The sequence below is a fragment of the Panthera onca genome, chromosome X, assembly GCF_046562875.1.
Source record: "Panthera onca isolate mPanOnc1 chromosome X, mPanOnc1 haplotype 2, whole genome shotgun sequence".
NCBI classification, from domain to species: domain Eukaryota; kingdom Metazoa; phylum Chordata; class Mammalia; order Carnivora; family Felidae; genus Panthera; species Panthera onca.
In genome coordinates this window covers 113,873,013-113,898,380 of record NC_138357.1, presented here as the reverse complement: position 1 = coordinate 113,898,380, position 25,368 = coordinate 113,873,013, and the positions used below count along the sequence as shown (strand labels likewise).

General features: G+C 43.0%; 1 protein-coding gene across 7 annotated transcripts in view; it reads right to left on the bottom strand.

Moving 5' to 3' along the window:
* The window catches only part of SH3KBP1 (SH3 domain containing kinase binding protein 1), a 332,387-nt gene that overhangs the window by 262,818 nt on the left and 44,201 nt on the right, over positions 1 to 25,368 (bottom strand). For 6 of the 7 annotated variants that reach the window (XM_081793831.1, XM_081793833.1, XM_081793827.1 and 3 more), the window contains exon 2: positions 19,251 to 19,408. In XM_081793831.1, the coding sequence (XP_081649957.1) occupies positions 19,251 to 19,408 (158 nt within the window). The remainder of the gene's footprint in view (positions 1 to 19,250; positions 19,409 to 25,368) is intronic. The other variant, XM_081793830.1, reaches the window with a different exon arrangement.

Below are 25,368 nucleotides of genomic sequence, written 5' to 3'. Positions count from 1 at the left end.
TCTCCTGGGATACTGATAGGAATTACATTACCAATAGATTAATTTGGGGAGAACTAACATCTTTACCTTGTTGACTCTTCCAGTCCACGAACACAGTATACCTCATTACTTCTTTAGATGTTCCTCGAATACTTTCATCAACATTTAGTAGTTTCAGCACATACATCCTGTGTGTGTTTTGCTAGATTTATACCTAAGTAGTTCAATTATTTTTGGAGTGATTGTAAATGGGATTGTGCTTTTAATTTGGGGTTCTGTATGTTCATTGCTAGGATATAGAAAAATTAATTTTCATGTGTTCATCTATCCTACTATGACCTTGCTGTGACCTTGCTGAATTCACTTATTAGTTCTAAGAGTTGTTTTGTAGATTCTCAGGATTTTCAACGTAAAGAATCATGTCATCTACAAACAGGGACGATTTTATTCTTCCATTCTGATTCATTGCCTTTTATTTCTCTTCTCAACATTGTGCTGGCTAGGACTTCCAGTACTGTGGTGAGAGCAGATATTCTCACCTTGTTCCCATCCTCACGGAGAAAGCATTAAGTCTTTCACCATGTAGTATAATATTAATGTAGGTTTTTTGTAGATGTTGTTTATCAAGCTGGGAAAACTCCTCTCTGTTCTTCCTTTGCTGAGAGTTTTTATCTTGAATGGGTGTTGAATTTTGTCACATGTTTTTTCTGTACCAATTGATATGATTATGTGATTACTTTTTCTCCCATAGCTTATTGATATGGTGGATTATATTAGCTGATTTTCGAACAATGAAGCCGCCGTCCATATCTAGAATAAATCCCACTTGGTCATAGAACACGGTTCTTTTAATATCTTGCTGGATTTGTTTTGCTAATACTTTGTTGTGGATTTTTGTGTCTATGCTCTTGAGGGACATTGGTCTGTAGTTATTTTTGTACTGTTGGCCTGGTTTTGGTACCAAGGTAATACTGGCCTCATAAAATGATTAGCAGGCATTTCCTTCTCCTCTATTTTCTCGAAGAGATTATGTAGAATTGGTGCTTATGTTTAAATATTTGATGGAAATCTCTGGTGAAACCCTCTAGGCTTGGAGATTCTTTTTTGGAAGCTTTTAAGTTATTAATTCAATTTGTTTTTTTTTTATTTAAGTAATCTCTACACCCAACGTGGGGCTCAAACTCATGACTCCGAGATCCAGAGTCGCATGCTCTTCTGAATGAGCCAGCCAGCACCCCTGAACTCGACTACTTTAATAGTTATAGGACTATTGACATTATCCATCTATTTCATCTTGAGTGAGTTTTGGTAGTTTGTGATTTTTCAAAGAATTGGTCCATTTCATATAAATTGTCAAATGTATGTGCATATAAGACCTGTTTGTAATATTCTCTTACTATCTTTGTAATGGCTGCAAGATCTATAGCGATAGACCATTTTATTCCTAGCATTGCAATTTTTGTTTTCTTTCTTTGTCAGTCTTCTTATAAGTTTATCCATTTTACTGATCTTTTTAAAGAACTAGTTTTTTCACTGATTTTCTCTGATGTTTTTCTATTTTCAACATCAATGATTCCAGCTCTTCATTATTTCCTTTCTTCTGCTTGCTCTTTTCTTCTCCTTTATTTTCTAATTTCTTGAAGTGGGAGCTTAGGTTATTGATGAGAACTTTCCTCCACTCTAATGTAAACATTTAGTGCTATAAATTTTCCTCTTAGCACTGCTTTGGTTGTGTCCCACAAATTGTGTATTTTCATCTTCATTCAGTTTGATGTATTTTTAAAATTTCCTTTGAGACATCCTCTTTGACCCATGGATTATCCAGAAATGTGTTATTTGTTTTCCAAGTGTTTGGAGATTTTCCTGTTACCTTTATGTTATGTTACTGATTTCTAGTTTGATTCCATCATAGTCAAACAACATACTCTCTATTATTTCCATTCCTTTAAATATACTGGAGTTAGTGTTATGACCCAGAGCATGGTCTAACTTGGTGAATGTTTCATAGGTACTGAAGAGGATGTGTTTTATGCTGTTTCTGGGTGGAGTGTTCTACAAATATCAATTAGAACCACTCGGCTGATGATGTTGCTTGGTTCTTCCTTATCCTTGATGATATCCTACTTAGTTCTTTCAAACACTGAGAGAGCAATGCTGAAACTCGCAACTATAATTGTGGATATATCTGTCTTTCAGTTCTACCAGTTTTCTTCATGTATTTTGCAGCTCTGTTGTTTTGTTCATACATACTTAAGATTGCTGTTTTGTTGGTAGATTGACAATGTTATCATCTGTCCTTCTTTGTCTCATTAATTTTCTTTGCTCTTTAGTCTACCTTATCTGGTAATATAAATAGCTACTCCTGCTTTTTTAAAAAAATAATGCTTTCATATCTTTTTTCACCCTTTCACTTTTTTCACTTCAATGCATTTGAAGTGAGTTTCTTATAGACAGCGCATAGTTGACTCACATTTTTATCCATTCTGTTACCTCTTTCAATTGGTAAATTTAGACTATTTACACGTAGAGTAATTATTGATATATCAGGGCTTAAGAGTGCCATTGTATTATTTGTTTTCTACTTATTCTCTATTTATCATCCCTCTTTTTCCTTTTTCTTCCCTTCCTGTGAGTTACTTATACATTTCTCAAAGCTCCATTTTGATTTATCCATAGTCTTTGAGTACATCTCATTGTATAATTTTTTAGTGGTTTTTAATGGTTTTTAGTTATTAAAATATATACACATAACTTAATCACAGCCAGTGGTATCAATGTTTTCCCATTTGAAGTGATGTATAGAAATCTTACTTCCATTGATGTTCCTTTATACCCTCCCCACTTTTTAAATATAACTTTCTTATATATTATCTCCACACATATTGAACACCACATCAGATGATATTATAACTTATGCATCAAACATCAAACATAATTTTAAAATCTAATGAGGATAAAGACAGCCTATTATACATACCCCTATTTCTACCCATCCACTGTTTGTTTCCCTTTCTGAAGTTCCAAGCTTCCTTCTGTCACCATTTCCTTTTCAGTTTAGAGAACTTTCTTTAGCCGTTATTTAAGAGGAGGTCTACTACTAACAAATTCTCTTTGTTTTCCTTCACCTGAGAATATTTTTATTTTCTCTTCATTCCTGAATAATATTTTCACCAGATATAGAATCCAGAGTTGACCATTCTTTTCTTTCAGCACCAGCAAATGCTGTGCACTTCCTTCTGGACTCTATGATTTCATACGAGAAATCCACTGTCATTCAAATCATTCTTCTCCTACAGGTAACATGTTGTTTCTCTCTCACTGCTTTTTCTTTGTCTTTAGTTTTTAGAGGTTTGATTATTGATGTGTCTTGGCACAGATTTCCTCTTTGGGTTTTGCTCAGCTTCTCGATCCTGGAAGTTTATCCCTTTTGCCCAGTTAAGGGAGTTTTCAGCCATTATTTCTTTGAATACTTTTTATTTCCATACTTTTTTCTTCCCTTCTGGGACTCCAATGACACAAATGTTAGACCTTATGTTATTGTACCATAGGTCTGTGAGGCTCTGTTCTTTTGTCTTTCCAGACTATCTTATCTTCTCTGTGTTGTTCAGACTGGGTAAATTTTATTGATCTGTTTTCAACCTCACTGATTCTTTCCACTCTCATCTCTATTATTAAGCTAACCAGTTAACTTTTTAATGTGGCAATTTTATTTTTTGGTTCTATAATTTCCATGTTTTAAATATCTCCAATTTATTGGATAAGAATGTTTAATTTTTTGTTTCAAGAATGTTTGTCATTGTTCATTAAGACATCTTTTTTCAAGGTTTATGTATTTATTTTGAGAGAGAGAGAGAGAGAGAGAGAGAGAGAGAGAGCGCACATGCAATGGAGAGGGGCAGAGAGAGAGAATCCCAAGCAGGCACTGTGCAGAGCCTGACTTAGAGCTCAATCCCACCAACTGTGTGATCAAGAGCTGAGCCAAAATCAAGAGTCGGCAACTCAACTGACTGAGCCGCCCAGGCACCCCCATTAAGGCATCTTTTATGATGGTTGCATCAAAATCTGTCAGGTAATTCCAACATTTGAGTCTTCCCAGTGTTGTTATCGGTTGATTGCCTTTTCATTTAAGTCGTGGTTTTGGGAATGCAAGCTGGTGCAGCCACTCCGGAAAACAGTATGGAGGTTCCTCAAAAAACTAAAAATAGAACTACCCTATGACCCAGCAACTGCACTACTAGGCATTTATCCAAGGGATACAGGTGTGCTGTTTTGAAGGGACACATGCACCCCAGTGTTTATAGCAGCACCATCCACAATAGCCAAAGTATGGAAAGAGCCTAAATGGTCATCGATGGATGAATGGATAAAGAAGATGTGGTGTATATATATATATATATATATATATATATATATATATATATATACATATACACACACACACACACACACACACACACAATGGAGTATTACTCGGCAATCAAAAAGAATGAAATCTCGCCATTTGCAACTATGTGGATGGAACTGGAGGGTACTATGCTAAGTGAAATTAGTCAGAGAAAGATAAGAATCATATGACTTCACTCATATGAGGACTTTAAGAGACAAAACAGATGAACATAAGGGAAGGGAAATAAAAATAATATAAAAACAGGGAGGGGGACAAAACAGAAGAGACTCATAATATGGAGAACAAACTGAGGGTTGCTGGAGGGGTTGTGGGAGGGGGGATGGGCTAAATGCGGAAGGGGCACTAAGGAATCTACTCCTGAAATCATTGTCGCACTATATGCGAACTACTTTGGATGTAAATTAAAAAAAAAAATGTTTTTAAAAAGAAAGAAGAAAAGGCATCCAAATCGGCCAGGAGGAGGTCAAACTTTCACTCTTCGCAGATGACATGATACTCTATATGGAAAACCCTAAAGATTCCACCAAAAAACTGCTAGAATTGATTCATGAATTCAGCAAAGTTGCAGGATATAAAATCAATGGACAGAAATCGGCTGCATTCCTATACACCAACAATGAAGCAACAGAAAGAGAAATCAAGGAAGCAACCCCACTTACAGTTGCCCAAAAAACCACAAAATACCTAGGAATAAATCATTTAAGTTGTGGTTTTCCCAGTTCTTGATGGGACATGTGACTTTTTATTGTATCCTAGGCGTTTGGGTTATTATATTACAAGATTCTGAATCCTATTTAGATGAAGCATGCAGGTCCTGGGCCACTTTGGCAGGCTGTAATGCCAATGATCGTTCAGTTCACAGAGCCCTTGCACTGCTATTCAGGTCTTCTTCATTTGTGTTACCTAGAGGTCACTCTGAAAACTAAGTGGTTTTCCACACTGTAGTTTCTCTTCTCAAACTTTTCGGTATGTTAATTCTAGTCAAATTCACGTATGGGTCGGTCAGGAGTTTGCCCAAGACTTCCTATACAGGTTTAAGGAATCCCTCTCTCCAGCTCCCTCCTCTCCAAGATCTTCCCAACTCTAGTAGGGTGGGTGATGGGGGCCACTTACTACTTCTGAGCTGGGGGCTGGGGGAGTCAAAGGCCAGACTCCCCATCTGGCCTCCACTGACAACATGCCAGCGGATGAGGGGAGAGCTGCAATGGGTCGCCTGGTGCCACCAGGCAGGACGCAAAATTCCAGACTCCCCACTCAGTATCAACTGACAACCTGCCAGTAGGAAAGAAGAGCACTGCCCCAGGCCATTTGCTGTCTTTAAGCCAAAGACCTCAGGGCTTAAGACAACACGCATTCATTATCTCACAGTTGTGTAGGTCAGAAGTCCAGGCAGCCTCACCTGGATAGTCTGCCCAGCAGCTCTCAAGGCTGATATCAAGATGTCAACCAGGCTGGACTCTTATCCAGGGACCTGGAAGAATAATCCACTTCCAAACTCACTCAAGTTGCTGGCAGAATCCGATTCCTTGAAGCAGGAGGTCTGCAGTCTCCATTTCCTTGCTGGCTGCCAGCCTGGGTCTGCTCTCTCCTCCAGCAAAGTTGCCTGTATTCCTTCTCACGTGACACCTCCATCTTCAAAGCAGCCAGTCCCTCCTCAAGCTCTGAATTTCTAGGACTTCTTTTTTGGCCACTGGGCAGAGAAAGTTCTTTGCTTTTAAGGGCTCATGCGATAAGATTAGGCCCACCATGATACCTCCCTTTTGGAAAGTCAACTGTGTCATATAACATAACACAATCACTAGAATGATAGCACATCACATTCTCAGGCTCTGCGTATTTGGGAGTGGAATCTTGGGGATTCCAATAATGAGTAGAAGCTTAGAAATTCTGCTCACCTCACTACCACTGGGGAGAGGGCAGGATAGAGCTCATTATTTGGTCCAGAGGTTCTGCAATTAGAACGTATTAATTCTAGGGGCACCTGGGTGGCTCAGTCGGTTAAGTATCCAACTTTGGCTCAGGTCATGATCTCGTAGTTCATGAGTTCAAGCCCCATGATGGGTTCTGTGCTGACAGCTCAGAGCCTGGAGCCTGCTTCTGTGTCTCCCGCTCTCTCTGCCCCTCCCCCACTCATGCTCTGTCTCTCTCTGTCTCAGGAATAAACATTAAAAAAAAATTTTTTTTAAAGAACATATTAATTCTAATGGACTTGAGCAATATGTTTACACTATCTTGCTATACTATTTGTGTATTTGTGGTAAACATTTCTTTTTATAATTTCCAGCATGATTATGTTTTCATATATATACATATGTAGGTATGTATATATACACACATATTCAAAAGCTACTTTAGAAAGAACATTATAGGGGCGCCTGGGTGGTTCAGTCGGCGAAGTGTCCGACTTCAGCTCAGGTCATGATCTTACGGTTCATGAGTTCGAGCCCTGCCTCGGGCTCTGTGCTGACAGCTCAGAGACTGGAGCCTGCTTTGGATTCTGTGTCTCCCTCTCTGCCCCTCCCCCACTCATGTTCTGTCTGTTTCTCTCTCAAAAATAAATAAACATTAAAAAATATTTTCTAAGTTAAAAAAAAGAAATAACATTTTAATATTGTTGAATGTAGAACTACAGTTCACAGGCTACCAACCCATGTGTGTGCCTGGGAAAAGATATTAGATTAAAAAGGGTGACGCTACCTATCGGTACCATTGCAAAAAAGGCATGCCCAAGCTTTATGAAGCAGCAGGATCCCCTGAAGTTTTAAAAATATCCTAAGGCCCCTGTCCCAACTCCTTCCCCAACTCCAAAATGCTGGCGATGCAGCTTGCCTGGGGCAGGGCCAGGCTGGAGACTCACTGGCAAGGAGTCCCCTGTAGGACCCCACATGTCACAAGTGTAAATATCCAGTGATGACCACGGCGACATCCTAGATGGTTTAGATTTCAATCTGCTAGGAAGCTGGGGAGTTGAAACACATGATCTTAAAGTCGCTTTCTAAGCTCAGATTCAATAATCCTGTCATTAAGAAAACAGGACTCCATTATGAATAATCACCAAGATCAACTGGGTCAGGGGACTGCTCTCCCCGAGTCACAAGACATCCCCCCACATTCTTCCTGTGCCGCAACACTGACCAAGTCTGAGGTATCTGCCAAATGGTGTGGGGTCTTACTGGTGGACCCATTTGTCCTCAATTACTCCAGACCCTTCTTGGTGTTAACATTTCTCACAATAGCATTTAACAGGTTCTAGTTGTTAGGATTTTGTTTTCCAAAGGAAAACGATGTTATTTAAATTGTAAAGAATAATTTGAGCAGGAATTGGTTGCTGAGCAGGAATTGGCCAAGGACCTCACAGATGAGGAACAACCGGATAGTCAAGCACCTGGATTATTGATCACTGATAGAAAAGACAGCCACACTCCTTCTGAAAAGCATGTCTGAACGTTACAAAATAACAAGTTTCCTTACTAATTAGTAAAATGAAATATTTTCCCAAATTGCCTTGCTTTCACAATTTGTAGGAAAAACAGCATAAGCCCAAAACTCCAGGCAGTGCTTGCTCCTTTGCATTGAAATCGCTGATTTCTGGAAAGGATCCTTTAAAAATCAGAAAGCAAAACAAGCACGATTCTGAATACAGAACGGCAACCTGGAAATCTCTATTTTATGTCACTTATGGAAGTAAATTTGTGATTCTTTCTTAAATCAAGAATAGCAAAATAATGATGAGCTTTATCTCAGAGTGGTGCAGATACGCAAGATGTGGAGTGGGCACGCTGGGGAGGCACAACGCAGCAGGCGGTAACGTGGAGGGGCTTGCTCCCATCAGGACAATGCAGACACCCAGATAATGCTGTGGGCTTGAGCTCAGGTTCTAGAGCCAGCCTGCCTGCGTTCCCATGCACTCTCTGCACCACCCTAGCTTGTGTGACCATGGATGAGTTTTTTAACCTTAAGACGCCCATGCCTCGGTTACCTCTTCTGAAAAACAGGCATGCTAAGAAAGGACAGTACCGATGCCATAGAGTGGTGTAAGCATTTCATGGGATAAAACATATGAAGGGCTTAGCCTCCTTTCCGCCTGGCACACAGTAGGTGCTCAACAAATGTTAGTCATTGTACACAGACAGACACAGTGCCAGGCAGCCAGTAAGCCTGGAAGAGAACGTAGCCATTATTATTCCAAAAAGTAACACAGCAATCAGGGCCACGAGATGCCCGTGGGTTCATTTAACACATTCTAACAGAGTCGCCTGATGAATCCCGTCAAAAGCTTCCCAAGTGGCATCCTAATCGGTTACATCTTTGCAGAACGATGTCTAACATCTGCTCTCCAGAGGACAGAATGACCAAAAGGCCAGGTCACAGGAGCTACAACTGTCATCCTGTGGAAGAAGCTACATTTATGACAATACAATATTCCACGTAACGTGTCTCATTTGTGCCTTATAGCCCTTGGTGCCAGCACATAGACACCAGTAGGCGCTCCCTCCGCGAGTACGGCAGAACACATTGCGACTAGATAGTGTGAGCACATTATGTAACACACCCAGGAAATTCCTGCTACCTTTTGCAGAGACGTTAAGCGTCTTAAAAATGATATTCCATATCAGGCGCAAAATTAATGGCCTTTGTGTTGGTAGTTTTTTTTAAAAGTGAAATATGAGGAGAGAGATCCACTTCAGGGTCTCTGAATGTAGAATAGTAACTTGGAAATCTCTACGCCATTTGTTGAAGTAAATTTGTGATTCTTTTTTAAATAAGTAACAGTCCCACCGAGGGGCACTCGCGGCCAATAGCATCCACCCAAGCAGCAGCAAAAGCCCAGGCCCGAGGGGGTGGGCACCGTGCCCCCCCCCCCAAACACAACACCCTCTGTTCCCTCTTCTTGAGGAGCGGCACCATGTCGTCCGCCTCCACTGGCTACCATGAACAAGTGCCCCTGCTCAAGAAAAGCAGGAGAAATGGCGAGGAAGAAAGCCACATCTTACCTTCCTGCCCCCGCCCCCGCCCCAACCAGAATGAGGAGCAGAAACCCCGTCTTTCACGATTGCCGGGGCACAGAGTCTTCGAGCAGCAAGTGCGACGCTAGTAGCGTCCCCCAGACAACGCCCGTGGGCCAGAAAGCAGTTTAAACCACACGGTCACCAGATCTACAAAACACAAGTTTGTGTCCAAAATACAGGAAGCTTACTTCAGTCTCGCACAGCACTTAACTGCCACACGACCTCTTAGTAGTACGTCCTGCCGCAAGTACTCTCCTTTGTAACAGGAGAGCAATCAGATCCGAGTCAGACTAAGTGAAGCATCCCCCCAACACCTGCCCCCGCTGTCGTATTTCCAGAGAGAAGGTCTTTCTCTCTCGTTGACCCAGATAACCTGTTACCATTGTTCTTGCAGAGCCCACATCTCAGACTTTGCAGTAAACACCGTGTAGCTCTGACAGTGGACAAATACGCAGTGACGTCTGCCTTACTCACAGACCTGTTTCATCAGCAGCTTCCATGATCTCACTGAGGATTCCACCTTGTGGGTCAACCATTAAGGTGCCGACAAAGTGAAAGCTATCTGAACTGACCTCTACAGTCACAAGTATTGTGAAACCAGTGGACAAGGATTCCCTTTATGTTCGAAGTAATCCCTAACAGTAACTAGGGGGCCACATGCTACCACTGAAAATGGAAAGGCTGTTGTGACTCAGAAACAAATGAGCGGAGGCACTGTGAGAAGAAATGATGCAGTTGTATATATTTGGAGAGAGATGGATGTGTTTCCGTGTTACCTAATGATACCAGAGAGCTAACAAAGTTTGAATAATGAAGGCGTAGACAAGTCTTCCTCACTGACAAGCCGTGTGAACAAGGAGCCATGACACGTCAGGTCATCTGTTCTGGAGACTGTGGGGCGGGGGGAGGGGGGGCAGCTGCCAGCACAAGCCCAGGAACAGAGGAAAGTGTCTTGGGGGTCTACCCAAGTCCCCGGGCCCCCACTCCACTGCGCTCGACCACACAGCACACACAAGCAGACCTGAGAGGCACGCACAGGTCTAGAGAGGGGACTGGGCTCTTTGGCAAGATTTGAAAAGGACAGAGGGGACAGAATTCAAATCTTATTCTGTCACAGAACTAAAATTTGAAGATGAGGGCTATCATAGGAAGAGGGTAAACGTACATACCTCCTTTCCATGATCTGTTCCTCTCATACGGATAGAACTTAAAGGTCAGTAACTTGAAGTAGAAATGTAGAGTTCTGGGAAAGTTCCAGCACAGGCCCATGCTTACAGAGTGGATAGTTTGTGCAAGAACTTTTTTTTACTACCATCCCCCAAGTTTTCAAAACAGATGTTTGACAGGATTTCGGATCTTAACGGATTTGATGTCAGGGAAGATGGAAAGGGTACATTGTTAATATTTTGTCTAACAAGAAAGCAAACAACAACTAAATGCTATACGAAGATAAACTGTTTGGGCTCAAGCACACGTGTACACAACAAAATTCAGAAATATCCAGGAGGATTCCCACAGACTTACTGAAACAAAAGGTGTATTAACAAGAAAATGTCAAACTTGAGAAAGCAAATTTCCTTTTATTTCCCACCCAACTAAAAGAAATGGAAGATGAAAATTGCCAAAACAAAGCCGTTTTTTTTTTTTTTTTTTTTTTTTTTTTTTTTTTTTTCAAAATAAGTACAATCATAGCGCTCGGCTGGCAGTTAATTCTTTCCCCCCACAGAAAACAAGAAATAATCTCCATCCTCCCCTGTATCTTTTACATAGCCTCGGCAGCCTGAGATACATTTCTATTATGAGGCTACTAGATAGTGTAAAAAGGAATGTTTTAAAACTCCTATTAGCTCAAGCTAGTAAAACCGTGTACTTCTATATTGTGCCACCATTAAAAGCAGCATTAGTACAAAAAATAAAAAATAAAAATAACCACAAGCAAAGTAACAATGGGCTTTCTCTCAGAATGGTACAAATATGCAAAATCCTAACCTTTCACCTCGCTCATTACAAAACAACAGTATTCTTCAACCACTTCAGACAAATACACAACACACTCAGCATATGCCAGAGAGAGATCCAAAACACCTAGCAAATGAAGGCTGAGGCAACGGGAAACCAAGCTGAAAATTGTTACGCTCAGCATCGGACTTGCAAGCTACAAGTAAACATGCCTCACCCTTCCAGGACAGGCTCCAGGACCGGCCGCATTGAGCACAGTGTGCATTTCCCTAATGCGTGTACAAACAGGCAGAGAGAATGGCTCACTTCCTCACACAGAAAGCATCAGATCAATTTCAAAACCAACAAGCATATTCTTTTAACCCCTACCACAGCTTCCTGCTTTCCACGCATCTATTTGTGTAGGACAAAATACCAAGGGCCTGCGTCCCGCTGCACTTCACCAAAGGTCCCCTCTCAAAGCAGTCGGTCATATGCTTGTGGGCTCAAGCTACAGTTTCGAGGCTTTTTCTTTTTTGAATTCCTTTGGCTAGCCATTAAAAAATGTGAACCTGTGAATACATGTCAGGAGAACCCAGAAAAAGGCTGCTTAGGAATCCTTTGCTGGACTAAAATACACTGTCGTCTGGATCTGGGGGTAAGGTTCTGAAAGACCCTGGTAATTAAATCCAACATGAGGAAGATGAACTTCTATGAAAGAGCCCGTATCTACCTTGAATAGGCGGTTATCTTTCTGTTTTCTATGGCAGTTTCAGGTCCCAGAAGGGCAGCTGTTTTGTTTTTTTTTAATAAATGACTTTGAGGATTCATCCTAGTACCTCCTATTACTGCACCCCAAATTATGGTCTCTTGTGGTCTGTTCCAAAAAAATATCCAAAACTCAAAAATCTGGCAAAAAGGGATGATTGTGTGACCTTTTGATGCCACAGTGATATATTTTCCATAAAGTTCCACCCCCCCAGCAGAATCATCTGATTCTCTCTGGAAATGTAACCTGATTTAACTAACACTTTGTTAGGGCATTTTACAACCCTATAAAAGTCACAGGATAACATACAGAAAAATGATAAAGTATGCTGCTTTCTTTTTTTTTTTTTTTTCCTTTTTTGGTAGAGATGATAACCCCAGAGGTTAAGACTTCAGTGTCCTCTAAAATATGAACCTGTTTTGGATATAACTTAGCAATCTTATTTGAATTTCCTTTTCTCCACTGACTTTTTGATGAGTTTCTCATAGACTGACTGCATCAGTTTTGTGATTCTGCTAGTTCCCTCCTTAAGTGAGTCCAGTAAAACTTTGACACAATCAAACTTGCCCTATGTGTGTGTTTTTAACAATTTAAGAATTAGTCATTGATATTTTGGGGGGGCCCGACAATCATATGGTCCCTGGAGGGTGAGTTCTGGGCTTCAGGCTCCCTCAGCTATCATACTCATAGGGCAGCTATGTGAAGACAACCAGACTCAGGCCGATCGATCAGCTCAGTTGGCTAGTGTGACACAAATAAGGTTCCAACATTAGGCATGACACCCTCCATCCGCTCACAGAGGCCACAGCTTTAAACAGATAAAAATAGGGGTGCTTGGGTGGCTAAGTCTGTTAAGCGTCCGACTCTTGATTTCAGCTCAGGTCACGATATCACGTTGGTTGTGAGACTGAACCCCGCGTCAGGCTCCATACTGAGAATGGAGCCTGCTTGGGATTCTCTCCCTCCCTCTCTCTCTGCCCCTCCCCCATTCACACTCACTCTCTCTCTCCCTCTCTCTCAAAATAAATATTGTAAAAAAATAAAATAAACGGAAAATAATATAAATGTTGAGAGTGAATGAGCAGCAATGCCACTCCCATGGGTAAATACACAAGAGAAATGAGGGCCTATATCTGTAAGAAGACTGACACAACAATGTTTCAGAGCCTTTGTTCATAAAATACCCAAACTGGAAACAATCCAAATGTCCGTCAACAGGAGAACAGATAAATTCTGGCATATTCATAAAATGGGATACTATACAGCAAGAACAGAGGACTGGTGTATGCAGCGACATTTTGTTGTGCAAAAGGAGCCATACATAAAAGAACACAGATTTAATGATTCCATTTTATATGAAATTCAAATGCATGCTAGCCTCACCTCTAATGATAGATTACCTATGGGGAGGGGAATGACTGGGAAAAGGCATGATAGTACTTTCTGGAGGGACAGAAATAGGATTGATCTGGATGATGGTTACAGAGTGCATATGTGCATAAAGAAAATCAAGAGGTATGGTTTTGACCAGCATTTTACTCTATGCAAATTTCACCTAAAAATGAATAAATTTTTTTAAAAGAGGAGGGATAGAGAAAAATGGATTCTAAAAAAAGTGAACAGGGAGAAGAAAGGAAAGGGGGATTTGAAAGGATTCTTCTTCCACATGTACAGTAAATAAATAAGAACTAACTAAATAAGGGGTGCCTGGTTGGCTCAGTCGGTGGAGCGTGTGACTCTTGATCTCAGGGTTGTAAGTTCAAGCCCCACATTGGGTGTAGAGGTTATTTAAAAATAAAATCTTAAAAAAAAAAAAGAACTAACTAAATAAAATAAAAAGGAGGATAAACCCAAAAGGGCATGACTGTATGTACCCTAGCTGGGTACATTTATGCCTGCCAATAAATCTCGGCCCGAGAGCCGGCAAAGCCCAGGCATCTTCTTGACAAGGGGGCGACGGGAATGGCTCGTATTTTTCTTTTGAAAAACTGAGACAATACAGAGTTGAGGCTGGATACTGAATTCCAACACCTTGGGGGGACCATGCTCAATAAGGACACTGATTAATGATCCGATAATAAATGAATCAAGAAAACACTTAAGGTAAGCTCTCTGATTGCAGTTAACAGAGGTATAAAGGCACACAAATAAACAATGGGAATCCACAAGACTACCCAATTCAATTCAGGGACAAATTATTCTCAAGCTAAATAATGCATATGTAAACCCACTCTCAAAACTACAAACTTATGCCAATATGATTATTATTACCTAAAGATGTACTTTTAGCTTCTCGAACCCTCTACGGCAGTTTTCATTATTGTTAAACTCCACTGCATCCACCTACTCAATCTTCAATAATAGGCCTAAAACATTCCCAGTGGGTGAAGACTTGAAAATAGATTCAGCCATCTGAAAGAATAGAAGTTTCTTTTTCTGCCAAATGTGACAGCCACAAGTGGCGCAGCCCCAGCCATCCCGGCCACGTCCTTTCTGGCTGGGGTGGGACAAGTGCCTCCAGAGAGTGTGACTTCCCACACTGGGACTGCTCTAGCGGAGGGGAGACGACAAGCGATTAGGCACTCGGGCCAGGGGAGAGGGTGACATGGGACAGGGGCACACTCAGAAGGGGGCCAGCCATGTGCTAAATCCTGCCTCCTTTAATCTTCAGAGTGGCCAGATGAGGCAGTCGGGCTCCAAAAAGGAAACAGATGGCACACCCGAAGTAGGTAATGTGAGGCGGGACCAAGAAGGAGACTTCCGAAGTGGGTGAGGTACAGTGAAACTCTGAGGCAGGAGGCGGGGCTAGAAACCAGGAATGAAGGGAAAGGAGTATGGAGGATGGGGACTTGGGAGCAACCATCGTCTGGCAGAGGGACAATCCCCTGGGGCAGGGAGCCAGCAGGATAATCCCTGACCTGGCTGGCCTCCCACCCTCCCTGCCATCTCCCACCAGCACTCCTCTTGAGCCAAAGCCCACGGAAGCCTGCTGTGGCGGCCCCAGCCCCAGCCCCAGGCCCAGCAGGCAGAAGAGGGCGGAGAGAGGCCAGGGAATGACCTCACCTCAGGGTTGGCAGCGAGGAGCTCCCGCTCCCCAGCACTCCCGCAGCAAGGAGAATGGGTTCTGAGGCGGCCTGAGTTCTTCCTACGCTGTGCTTCCCTGTCCTGGGGCCCACCAGCCCCCACAAATGCTTAAGCAGGCAACCCAGCCTTGAGCCCTGAGCAAAGTCCAACTTGGAAGCTCTCTGAGTCTATGGATTTGTGGTTTGGAATGAGGGAGCACTAAGCCTATAGGACATCAAAATAAGGGTTTCAAAATAGGGCCTCCCCTCAAAACTGGTGCCAACACTGTAGTCTTTTCTCCTTCCCAGTGATGTCCTCTATCCTCCCAAATCCTCCCCTCTTTCCCAGGGTCCTCCTTTCTCTTTCCCATGGTCCTCCCTTCCTTCCTAGGGTCTCCCTCTCTCCCACAGTCCTCCCTTCCTTCCCAGAGTCTTCTCTCTTTCCCACGGTCCTTGCCTCCTTCCCAGGGTCCTCCTCTCTCTTTCCCACAGTCCTCGCCTCCTTCCCAGGGTCCTCCTCTCTCTTTCCCACAGTCCTCCCTTCCTTCCCAGGGTCTTCCTCTCTCTTCCCCACCGTCCTCACCTCCTTCCCAGGGTCCTCCTCTCTCTTTCCCACAGTCCTCGCCTCCTTCCCAGGGTCCTCCTCTTTCCTACAGTCCTCCCTTCCTCCCTAGGGTCTCTCTCTCTCCCACAGTCCCACCTTCCTTCCCAGGGTCTTCCTCTCTCTTTCCCACGGCCCTCGCCTCCTTCCCAGGGTCCTCCTCTCTCTTTCCCATGGTCCTCCCTTCCTTCCTAGGGTCTCCCTCTCTCCCACAGTCCTCCCTTCCTTCCCAGGGTCTTCTTCTCGCTTCCCCATGGTCCTCACCTCCTTCCCAGGGTCCTCCTCTCTCTTTCCCATAGTCCTCGCCTCCTTCCCAGGGTCTTCCTCTTTTTCCCCACAGTCTTCACCTCCTTCCCAGAGTCCTCTTCTTTCTTTCCCAGATCCTCCTTTCTCTTTCCCATGGTCCTCTTCTCTCATTCCTTTCTCCTCCATCTTCACACCAAGCTTTTATCTGGAAAAACCCTCCTGCTACACTAGAATTTGGCTCAAATTCAAGGGCAGTCCTTGTCCCAAAATTGGGGGTTTTGTTTGGAAGGGCAAAAGAATTACACCCCCATTTATACATCAGTACAACAGAGTCAATATGTGATAGCCCAGATATAATATTTTCCTACTCTTAAAATGGGAAAGAGCTGCTAGGTTCAACTGTAGTCCAAGAAAAAAAAAGTCTGTACTCCTACAACTATTTATAAAAAGCAAGTCATTCAGCGTGTTACCAACAAAACTGTCCCCAGCCTCTGCACAACAAAAATAAAAGAACAAGGGGTGCCTGGGTGGCTCCCTCGGTTAAGTGTCCGACTTCAGCTCAGGTCATGATCACATGGTTCGTGGGTTCGAGCCCCACATTGGGCTCTGCGCTGACAGCCCAGAACCTGGAGCCTGCTTCGAATTCTGTGCCTCCCTCTCTCTCTGCCCCTCCCCTGCTCGTGCTCTGTCTCTGTCTCTTTCTCTCTCAAAAATAAACATTTAAAAAACTTAAAAAAAAGAAAAAAATGAAATGTGAGCAAGATTACTCTGGGGCAAGATCCTAAGGAAAGACTGAAGTGGGTTCCTATTAGTTCTAGACTGGGGGCAGGGTACAGGTAGAGGGCCCAAGAGTTGGACACTGTTTTTCACGATCAATCCCTTTTCATAAAACCCTCCCATGTAGCTCTCAAGTCATTTTAAGGGGACACCTGCTTCTCTGGGCCCAGCACCCCCACACTACCTGCTCCCTACAGCCATAGGTCTTAGGCATGGTCTGGTACCACTGAATTACAGGAGAAGCCCTGGGGATTTCTGCACACAACCCTTCTAGTAAGAACAATCCTGTCTTCTCCAGTGTTAGATAGGAAGTTTATGGCAGAAAAAATTTTTAGACCTACTTGGTATTTCCCACAGGGAACAGCCTCAAGGTGACGTCTCTCCCCGCCCCCCCCCCCTTTTTTTTACTCAATTCCAACCATTATTTAGAACTGTGCAGCATGTAATTTCTTAACACTAATGAGCTACATTTTTGTAATTAACCCCTAGATGACTTCTGCAAAGGGCATAATTTTTAAAACATTCCTGAAAAAGTAGATTTTATTCAATGCTTCATGGCCACAAAGGGGAAAGGAAAATACCACTCCTATCAAAAAAGCAATATGAATACAAAGGTGTAAAACAGCATAACTGGAATTCTACATTCAATCTGACTGCTACTTGACTTAAATAGTCAACACAAGGGGGGCCTGGGTGGCTCAGTTGGTTGAGTGTCCAACTATTGATTTCGGCTCAGGTCATGATCCCAGAGTTGTGGGATCAAGCCCTGCATGGGGCTCGACACTGTGTGTGGAACCTGCTTAAGATTCTCTTTCTCTCCCTCTGCGCTTCTCCCCAGCTCATGCTCTCTCTCTCTCTCTCTAAAATAAGTAAGTAAATAAATAAATAAAAGTCAAAACTAGGTTCACCTCATGAGGTACCTCGGTAGCTCAGGTAGTTGAGTGCACAACTCTTGAGTTTGGCTCAGGTCATGATCCCAAACACATGGGATCGAGCCCCATATCAGGCTCTGCACTGTGTGGAGGCTACTTGAGAGTCTCTCTCTCTCTTTGTCTCTCTCTTTTTCTCTCCCCCCTCCTCTGCCTCTCCTCCCTGCTCTTCCTCTCTAATATATATATAATATTATTATTTAATATTTATTTATAATTTTGTACATAATATACAATATTGAATATTTAATAATTAACATTTAATAATATATATTTAATCATAATTTTCCCTCCAGATGTGCCAAATGTCTCCAATTAATTCCCTCTGTGAAGCATCCCATTGACGTAAGTCATGGCAGGTGTGAGGAGCCTTGAAGGTTATTTTACTTTTTTTGAGTTTTTGTTTTAATTTAATTTTAGTTTAGTTTTAGATTTATTTTAGTTTTAATTTTAATTTCAGGTAACACAATGGAGTATTAGTTTCAGGTATGCAGTATGGTAATTCAGCACTTCAACAGATCACCCTGGGCTCACTGGGACAGATGTGCTCCTGAATCTCCACCTCCTATTTAATCCAACCCCCCACCCCACCCCCACCCCCACCTTTGAAGGTTTCTGTAAAGGAAAGCCTGGAGCTCACAAGGTCGAGGTGCACAAAACTGAACCACAGTGCTCACTGCTTTAAAAAAAAAAAAAAAAAAAAAAGGCAAAGATAGACCCACATAGGACGAATCACTGGCCTGGCCAGCTTCTCCATTCAGCACTAACCTTTGTGGATTCCCCAAGGGCACTCTGAGGGAGGAGCTTACCTCAGGAGGTCAAGGACAAGGGAAAAACCCTCTCAGCTTCTCTTTAAAGTTTCTACATTTGCCATACTTCACGGTAAGATTTTTCTGTAAGAAAGACCAAAGTCCACGCAAGAAAATAGAGATGCCCTCCAGGGAGAACAATAAAAGGAAATGAAGTCCAGTGGGGGTGGGGGGAAGGGAGGGAGTAAAAGTGGTCTGTTTTTCTGGGCCTGTGAAGTACTTCTTGACCCTCTATCTCTCTTTTACCCAAGTGATGACTCTTAAGCCAAAGGAAGCTAAGAGGTTTCTGATATATATATACATATATATATATAATATATATATATATATGTATATATATATATACACACACACACACACGACTCAATTTTAAAAAAAAACTAGTTTCATTTTGAATGGAATGGATAAGGGTTAAATTCCTTTAAAACATCAAAGTAAATGAACAAGTACATAAAACAATTTAACAAGCCTTATATTTTTCCAGCATTTTCTAAGTGACACATCACTTTAAAAAGAACATTCTGGGCCTTAAGAAAGTGATTTCACAATGGCTATCTCTAGATACCTAGTGCGAAGCTATACATGCTCTTCTTGATAGCACACAAGAGGTCAAACTGTCAACTCATCCCCGACATGACCCCATGAAATTACCCAAGTGCCCCCACGGTTTTGGTCAGTAGAACCCACAGAGGAGACAGGAAAAGGGTTTCACATTGTACTCACTCTTACAAAGTTGTCAGGGAACAAACCTCTCCTGCCGTTGATCTGTCCCTCCCACCAGCCTCCATCCTCCTTCCTGATGTTGGTGATGATCTCACCCACGCTGATCGTCAGCTCATCGTCGTGCTGGGCCTGGTAGTCAAACTCCACTATGGCCTCCACTGAAAGGAACAGGGACAGAAAAAAGAGCACCTTAGATCAGATCTCGGAGAAGTCTGAGGCCCACCAGCCCTGGAAGATCAGTAAAGTCTTATTAAAGGGACTTCCCCTCTACCAGTACTTAAAATAACAGGACCCCACACAGCAACCTGATTTTGGTTAACCTGAGGCCTGTCGCACAGAAACCACAAAGCGCAGGTCCGTGGTCAGGGACCGGCAGAGTGGCCTACGGTTCTCAGGGCCAGCAGGAGCTTCAGAGGGGAAACCACACAACGACAGAAGGCCAATCACATTCGCACTCCCGGAGGGAGTACAGCATCATTTCCCAAGTGCAAAGAAGGCAGATAACACACGCAGGTTTGGTCCTTAGGTGTTCCCAGCCTTGCAAAGACGAACTGTGTGATGTTAACGTCCCTGGACCTCAGGCATGCAAAATGATAATAACTCCCACCCTAAAGAAATAATGCCCATCTCTCAGCCACAAGATGTACTAAGTCAGCTGACACTGAGGGCCCCGCTGGCCAAGCCAATGTCTCTGGCTGCTTATGTCTGCAGGGTAAATCTGGAAAGACCAGACAACCTCAGGACAACTACCCTGTCAACAGAGGGCTTCTCAGGCAGCAGCACCATTTTAAAGTGTTCCCCCAATCTGTGGTGATTTTTTACATTTGGTCATAGGTGGAGGCAAGAGACGACACAGATGCGACTTGTTGATAAAGTGCAGGTGCAAAGTAGCAGAGCTAAGCAATCCCAAGCATGTTAACTCGTCCATGGATAGATTATGCAACTCGTCTATGCTTTGGGACTTGCCTCATAGCCACCTCAACCAATAAACCTCTTGTCCTTTTCCTTCTATATTTGCAGCTCAGGATGAATGAATGAATGGCAAATGAATAAATACAAGGATACTGAAAATTTGCTGAAACCCCAGGTGGTGAATTAGCAACTTAGAAATTATGGAAATAGAAGAGGAAAAGTTTTAAATGAGCTCTGTAAGAAGCACAAAAGTCAACTCAAAATGGATCACAGACCTAAATCTAACAGCCAGAAGTACCACACTTTCATAAGTAAGCACAGGATAAAACCTTAGCAATCTTGGGTTTGGCAAAGATTTCTTCAGTAGTCAACAAAAAAGCACAGATGACTGGAAACCTCAATACAATGGGGCAGGTTTCCAGGAAAAAGGTGGGTAGGTGAGTGGGCCCCCTGTCAATGGGCTTTGTGTCTCCATTAGGGATGAATTCCCAAAGTGCTTCCAGATCAGAAGACCCTGGCCAATTCACAAGCAACTCAAAGTGAAATTTCTTTGCCTGGATCATTATTTCCATTCCAAAATTAGCTGTCATGAATCTTCCCAGGATGAAGTTGAGTTGTAAACCCCCTTCTCATCACTTGTAAACAAAAAGGAAGAGCATCAGAGCCTGAACAAAGCAACTTTTTCCGATTTTTCCTGGTTCCTGACAAGTACAAAGGCAGAAACACTCCTATTTTCTTGCATCATGCTCTGCTCCCCAGCAGTTAAAATGAGCCATCATGACAATTGGAACCAGGTCAATTAAAAACCAACTTTCCTCAGGGGCACCTGGATGGCTCAGTCGGTTGAGCGTCCGACTTCGGCTCAGGTCATGATCTCACAGTTTGTGGGTTCAAGCCCCACATCAGGCTCTGTGCTGACAGCTCAGAGCCTGGAGCCTGCTTCAGATTCTGTGTCTCCTTCTCTCTCTGACCCTCCCCCACTCACGCTTTGTCTCACCTGTTTCTCAAAAATAAATACACGTAAAAAACAAATTTTTTTTTTTTAAACCAACTTTCTTCAAATGACCCAGACAGGGATCCACTAAAGCTCTGCAAATGGAACTGAGCCGGCAGTAACCAATGTTTCTGTGCCCAACATTTCTCCTGCATTATCTCATTTAATCCTCACAATATTATGATGCTCATCTTCCCAATTAAAGAACCTGAAGCTCAGCAAAGCAGTTAAGCTCATTTTTCTGAGCCAGTGCTCTCCAAAGTGGGATGCACTCACTTCAGGGATTAGTTGATATCATGAAAAAACAATCAGAAGAACAGCGATTCGTTTTATTTTAATTTTAAAAAGACAAAAATTCAACGTCCCTTATATTCCATTTGAAAAATGACACCGGTTCCTTCATCCAGCCTCTAGGTCAGGAAGCAGCCTGAGGCCAGCAGGGCCCCTCAACAAGGCTGCCTGCTAGAGCCAGAGCCGGCTTGTGGCTCCGGCGGGGGGAAGGTCTGCAGAGCTGGGCAGCCTCCTGATGAAGCCTCTTCATGGCTATGACCCCTCAATAAATGGATGAAAGGCTTAAAAAGAATTGTGTGAAGAAATCAGGGGTTGTAGACAATAGTCAACATGGGAGCAAGGAAACAAGGAAATGTCACAGCTGCTGCCTTCGGCTCCTGGTGTGAGCTCTGGGCCAGCCATGTTGGGAGGTGAGCGCGAGGACAAGCCAACCAGATCTTCCAGGGACACGACTGAATTATCAGGACAATTGAGAATACAGGTTGTCTTCCACTGCTGATACGGGTGTAAATTACCTGGTTATAGTATGGAACTATTCTGACTGCAAGATATTTAAATGTACGTACCTGAATCATGAAGACAAAGGTCTTCATTTTCCACCAATGTCCAAATTCCTATAACACTCAATCTCATGTTTTCCCAGAGTCCACTAAACCTAATAATAAATGTTTAGAAGCTTCTTTGGGGTTTTCTCAATCAACTAGTTCAATAATACATGCATACAATCTGTAACTAAATATATACATGGAACCACTCGATTATTTTTTTTAATAATAGGTATTTTTTTTAACCAAGAAAAGGCCTGGAACACTGACCTATGCTCCCCAAGGCTGACCCCATTAGTGCTTGCAGACAGAAGCTCATAGTTTGTCTGAGGGGAACAGGAGATCACGGTGAGTGGAAGGGGCGGGGGCGGGAAGCAGCACATGGGACCTGGCTGGGTCCATCTAGACACTGAACTTGAACCCTGTGTACTTTGGGGAAGTCAGAACCCCATCAACTTCCAGAACACAACCTTGCTGCTTCTTTCCTAAACAGCAATTCTCACTTTATTCTGTACACGGGCCTTACCAAAATGATGCTGGAAGAGGACAAAGGAATTTGCTTCAAGATGGTTACTAGGAAGTAAACAGCTGCTGTCTGCTGTCACAAACTGACGAGAAACACATCCTGCTTTTGCTTCAGTCTCTCTCTTGTGATGAGCCCAAGGACACATCTTACTTGACGCTTACTGTAAGGCTGGGGGTTAGGAATTGGGGGCTTGGGGATAAATAAAGCTAACCGCAGGGGCGCCTGGGTGGCTCAGTCGGTTGCGCGGTTGAGCGTCTGACTGCGGCTCAGGTCATGATCTTGCAGTTTGTGAATTTGAGCCCTGTATCGGGCTTGCTGCTCTCAGCACATAGGCTGCTTTGGATTCTCTGTCTCCCTCTCTCTGTCCCTCCACTGCTCGCGCGCTCTCTCTCAAAAATAAATAAAACATTCAAAAAAATTTACAAAAAAAAAAAAAAAAGCATAACCGCATGGCTTTTGAGTCTTCCCAATATCCTATCTGGTCTTTCCAGATTTAAACTTGTTTTAAGCTCCTAGACACTTCAGGCATCACATACACCCTGTCCGCCTTCAGCCCCAGCTGGGGGGGCCTGACTGCCTCATACCACCTTTCCGGCTCCTCCAGCCCCTAGGCCTCCCTGGGCCCTGGCCTTAAGGCAGTTCCATGTGGTGGTGGCTGCACAGGTGTCTCATCCTCCCAGGGAGCCTCTAAATGCCTTCTGGGTCCAGGTCACCCTCAGCTCTTAGTTCTGTTCTCTCTCCTATGAGCATCCATGACCTGTAGTAGGTGCTCAATAAAGCTGCGATACACCGACTGCCCAGCTTGCGTTTTATAATGGCAGGTAGTTCTCTGCCCAACAAAGATGCTACCAAAATGCCAAGTGTCAATCACATTTTTGCAAATCAAGTCAGATTCTTCAGTGCACTAACGGAGCTTGCTATTTAAAGAATCCTGTGGTTAATTCTTTTGTAACATGAATAATCACTTCCTGCTTTACTTTTCCTGTCAAGATGAATTTTACATATCAGGTTTCTCTAAGAGGAGGAAACCTATGTATGATTTTCTTAAGCACTCATAAATCATGAGGCTATGTCTCTCCTATCCCCCTGAAAGGCTCTGTCCTGTGTCCTCTGTGAGCCATTGAAAGGTTCCGGACTTTGGCTGTCCACTACAGTCCATATCACTTGCCATATTTGGCTATCGAGTACCTGAAGTGTCACTGGTCCAAACTGAGATGTGCTGTAAAATACACAGCAGGTGGCAAAGACTTATTAGGAGAAAAGGAATGTAAAAAATCTCATATTTAGATTGTACATTGAAATGATATTTTAGACATGCTGGGTTAAATAAGTATATTATTTCTTTTTACCTTGTTTCTTCTTGCCTTATGAACGTGGCTATTAGGACATTTAAAATTACACATGCAGCCTAGTATTATACTTCTGTTGGACAGAGCTAATTTAGGATAATACTTGGCAGACAGGAAATCAAGACCTCACACTTCATAAACAGTCAAAATATTCACAAGAACCCATGAGAGAAAGTCTGCGTCCCCGAAACCCATTTCCTTGGCTTTAGGAAGCTGCAGGTAGGCTGCAGGAGCTATAAAACATTGCCTGAGATTTTTTTTAATGGTACCTTTTGGGAAACTACCTGTAGACATGAGCACAAAATTAAAACACTAAGCTAAATACAATATATCAGAGGTATAATTAGGGCAACAGTAAACAAAATCTCATATTGAAAGACACCATAAATTACAAAACTTAAGGAAGTCTCCCTGTCAGAAAAATACCACCCTTCAGTTGCCTGCTGTGCCAACAGCCGGCCTCCACACGTTTGCCGCATCTCCGGTCGCTGCAAAAGCCAAGGCTATGGTTAACCCGTGTGCACAAATGGATAGAGCCAGGGGAGAAAAGAGGTCTGCTTCGACGCGCAAAACGTGTCAACCACCCAGATCTCTGCCTTCAAACTTGCTGGAATGTGTCCTCCCCCAAAAGATGAAATGTGTGCTTCTTAGCAGTCAGTTGGCTAAGCCAGCTGCCAAGCACCTTTTCACAGCAAACTTCTCACGGTGGCATTTCAGAGGCCCCTCTCTGCAACCCGGCCCCTCCCTGCCTCTATGCACTGAACTTCCTGTCTCCTGTCACTTAACTGTGCCACAATTTCACAGTGGCTTAGCCCAGTCAGACTACAAGCTCCATCTGGGAAGAGCCCTGGTCTTTTTCAGGATTCTACCTCCCTTGCTTAGCCTCAGGTCCAGCTCCATAAATATCTGAATAAAGCAGAAAGCATGAAGGAGAATGAAAGTTTCCCAATTAATTTCCTTTGTCTATATATACATATAGATGATGCCGCAAACCTCTCGTGCAGTTTAAGCAGCCTTAGGCTTTAAGAACTTCAGATGTACACACAGCAAAGGAAACCATCAACACAATGAAAAGGCAACCTACTGAATGGGAGAAAATATTTGCAAATCATCTATCTAATAAGTGGTTAATATCCAAAATACATAAATAATTCGTATAACCCAATAGCAAAACAAACAAACAAAAAACAAACAAAAACCACACACACGCAACCTGATTTAAAAATGAGCAGAGGATCTGAACAGACATTTTTCCAAAGAAGACATACAGATGGCCAACAGGTACATGAAAAGGTGCTCAATATCACTAATCATCAGGGATATGCAAATAAAACCACAATGAGGTATCACCTCACACCTATCAGAATGGCTAGAATCAAAAGGACCAGCAATAACATGTGTTGGTGAGGATGTGGGGAAAAGGGAACCCTTGTGCACCTCTGATGACTACCATATGATCCAGCAGCCCCACTCTTGGGTACGTATCTGAAGAAAAAGAAAA